The sequence below is a fragment of the Rutidosis leptorrhynchoides genome, chromosome 4 (assembly GCF_046630445.1).
Source record: "Rutidosis leptorrhynchoides isolate AG116_Rl617_1_P2 chromosome 4, CSIRO_AGI_Rlap_v1, whole genome shotgun sequence".
Lineage (NCBI taxonomy): Eukaryota > Viridiplantae > Streptophyta > Magnoliopsida > Asterales > Asteraceae > Rutidosis > Rutidosis leptorrhynchoides.
Genome location: NC_092336.1, coordinates 249,450,752 through 249,454,276, shown reverse-complemented (window position 1 = coordinate 249,454,276; position 3,525 = coordinate 249,450,752). Strand labels below are relative to the sequence as shown.

Below are 3,525 nucleotides of genomic sequence, written 5' to 3'. Positions count from 1 at the left end.
TATATATATATATATATATATATATATATATATATATATATATATATATATATGTGTGTGTGTGTGTGTGTGTGTGTGTGTGTGTGTGTGTGTGTGTGTGTGTGTATTTGAATACTTTGTATTAATTTTGTTAAAGCTTTATATGCTTGATTATAACAATAAAAAATGGTGGCTAACCATGTACTATTTTTAGTATTTTACATCATGATGGTCGTAGATACAATCTATTGCCTGGATGCTCAGCGGAGTTCTACGTCATCCGCTGCCATTTCAACCTTTTGTTTATGATTGAACTTCTGCCACCGAGAATAAACTTCTCTTATGCGGGCAGGGATGACACACAGCTTTGTGACATCTGATTAAAAATTCATGGCCAGATAAAAATTATGAACAGTATGCTATAAGAATAATTGTTTGAATTCTTATTTCTTAAAGAAATTTTGACATTTATGATTGCATCTCATATTCACAATAGTTGATCAGGCTATTTGAATATGCAATACTACGCATAAAATTTCTTTAAACTCATTGCATTCCATGTTCGTTGTAATTCCTCGTCAGAGGGCGCTGCAAGGGTATATGATCCATTAGGATGTGCTTTTATGATTTTGTACGGCCCTTCCCATCGTGACCCCATCTTCCCTTGCTTTGCTTGTCTGCTTTCTTCATTAACCCTCAATACCAAATAACCTTCCCTGAATTGTACATGTCTGACCCATTTATTATAGTATTTTTCCATTCGCTGTTTAGCATCCGCTTGACGGATAGCGGCCATGATACGCCTTTCTTCCAATAAATTCAAGTTTTCACGCAAGACTGATGAATTTTTTTCTACATCAAATGCCAAAACCCTTTGTGTTGGCACACAGATCTCAGCTGGTATTACTGCGTTAGTGCCATATACCAAGTTGAACGGTGTTTCACCCGTGCTCCATTTAGGTGCTGTACGGTGAGCCCACAAAATATATGGCACTTCATCTATCCGTTTTGTCTGACTTAAACCCAATCTAGCCTTTATGCCAGCTACAATTTCCTTGTTTGTAACGTCAACTTGGCTGTTTGCTTTTGGGTGAGCAACAGAGGTGAATGTTTGTTTAATGCTTAACTCCTCACACCAACTTTTAAATGGATTATCTGCAAACTGCTTACCATTATCACATACAATTTCATTTGGCAAACCATACCTGCATACAATATCATTCCATACAAACTTTTTGATGTTTTCAGCCGTTATCCGTACTAACACCTTTGCTTCAACACATTTGGTGAAAAATCGATTGCAACTACCAAAAATTTTGCATTGCCAACACTTCTTGGAAAAAGTCCTACTATGTCAATTGCCCATTTGCAAAATGGCCATGCAGATGACACTGAAATTTAATCATATTTTGGCAAACGTCGGACGGTTCTGTGCCTCTGACATGCATCACATACTTTAATTGTTTATGTCGTATCCCTGTAAATTGTCTTCCAATAATACCCTTATCTCATAATTTGAGCCACAATGGTTCTATAACCAGAATGCGGTGCACACAAACCATCATGCATTTCTTTCACCACATCTGCAGCTTGTTGTGGTGTTAAACACCTCAAATTTGGACCGTTAAAAGACTTTCTGTAGAGCACGCCATTCTCTAATACATAGAGCGGAGCACTTACCTTTATCCATCTGGCTTCTGTGACGTCGTCTAGAAGTGTTCCGTCCTGCAAATACTTCATGTAAGGAGTCATCCAACACGATCCTCCTTCCTCAACGGTTGCTACTATCATCTTTTCATAAATGGACTTATCATTCAAAACTTCTACCAAAACTTTCATATGCAAATGATCAAATGTTAATTTTGCTATCTTGCTCAACACATCTGCTTTTTTGTTCTTATTTCTTGTATTTGCACAACCTCCAAAGTTTCAAAATTCTTGGAAATTTTCTCAACCAACTGTTAATATCGTTTCATTGATATGTCTTTTGCTTCAAACATCCCATTAACTTACTGTGCAACAATTTGGGAATCCACATAAGCACATAAATGCTTTATTCTCATTTCAAACGCTATGCGGAGGCCGGAAAGCAATGCCTCATACTCTGCTTTATTATTTGATGCATAAAAACAAAATTTAAGTGCATATGTATGTTCTTCTCCTTCTGGACTTGTAAGCACGAATCCTGCACCAACTCCCTCTTCACTTGATGCTCCATCAGTATGCAACTCCCACATATAAATACTGCTTTTGGTATCTCTTGAATAATCTACTTTTTCAATTATTTCTAGAAGAAAATCTGCCAAAATTTACCCTTTAACTGCATGTCTAGGTGAAAAATTGATTTCATACTCCCCCAACTCAATTGCCCATTTTGCTAAGCTTCCCGATGTTTCTGGATGTTTCAAAATTTGCTTTATTGGTTGGTCTGTTAGGACAAGAATTGGATGTCCTTGAATATACCGCCTGAGTCGTCTAGTTGTATGTACTAGAGCGTATACCAATTTTTCGATGGGCGGATAATTGGTTTCACTTTGCTGTAATATCTTACTGACAAAGTATATTGACACTTGCACTCCATTCCGCTCTACTATTAGAACTGAACTTATGGCCTTTGTTGACACTGCCATATATAAAATTAATGTTTCTCTTGCTACTGGTGCAGTTAACGTTGGTGACTCTTTTAAAAGTCGTTTAACATCTTGAAAAGCTGTTTCAGCGTCCTCCGTCCACACAAAATATTTTTTATTTAAACAACTTTTTAAACCCTTCATGAATTGTAATGAACGATCTGCTGCTCTAGATAAAAATCTTGTTAAAGCTGCCAATCTCCCACTTAAGCTTTGCACTTCCTTTTTTATTTTTGGAGATGCCATATTTTCAATTGCTTGAATCTTCTTTAGATTTGCCTTAATTCCTCTCTCTGTAACAATATGGCCTAAAAATTTACCCTTTTGAACTCCAAAAGTACACTTCTTAGGGTTCAATTTCATGTTAACCTTTAGTAATGACTCAAAAGTTTCAAGAGTATCCCTAAGCATGCTCTTCTCTGTGTGACTTTTAATAACAATATCATCAACATAGGCTTCCACATTCCTGCCTATTTAATCTTTAAATACCATATTAATGACACACTGGTAAGTTGCCCCTGCATTCTTTAACCCAAAAGGCATTTTTATATAGCAAAAAATTTCGTCTGCCGTATGAAAAGCTGTTTTATCTTAATCCCTTACTGCCATTGGAATTTGGTGATATCCCTTATAAGCATCCAAAAAAGACTTAAACTGGTATCCACTTAAAGATTCTACTTTCCAGTCTATTTCTGGTAAAGGGTAGTTATCTTTTGGACAAGCTTTATTGATATCCGTGAAATCAACACACATCCTCCATGTATTATCTGGATTCTTCACCATCACTGGATTTCCTACCCAAGTTTGATATTTGACTTCTCGCAATATTCCAGCATCTACCAAATTTCTAACTTCTTGTCTCAAAAACTTTGTCCGTTTAGGAGCCATTCCTCTTTTCTTTTGACATACTGGTGGG

At 36.4% G+C, this 3,525-nt stretch overlaps 1 protein-coding gene across 1 annotated transcript; it reads right to left on the bottom strand.

Moving 5' to 3' along the window:
- Window positions 1-502: 502 nt before the first annotated feature.
- LOC139841552 (uncharacterized) lies at window positions 503-1,770 on the bottom strand. Its single transcript, XM_071831762.1, has 3 exons — window positions 1,539-1,770; window positions 1,247-1,370; window positions 503-1,184 (listed from the first exon to the last, which is right to left on the bottom strand). Exons 1-3 carry the CDS (start codon window positions 1,768-1,770, stop codon window positions 503-505), a joined length of 1,038 nt encoding a protein of 345 aa, XP_071687863.1.
- Window positions 1,771-3,525: the final 1,755 nt, after the last annotated feature.

Excerpts from the sequence above, each read along its gene's own strand:
- LOC139841552 (XM_071831762.1), bottom strand. The coding sequence starts at position 1,770 with ATGATAGTAGCAACCGTTGAGGAAGGAGGATCGTGTTGGATGACTCCT. Across the intron at positions 1,371-1,538 it reads GGTGAAAGAAATGCATGATG|TGTCATCTGCATGGCCATTT; the intron begins GTTTGTGTGCAC and ends ATTAAATTTCAG. Across the intron at positions 1,185-1,246 it reads CCAAATGTGTTGAAGCAAAG|GTATGGTTTGCCAAATGAAA; the intron begins GTGTTAGTACGG and ends TATTGTATGCAG.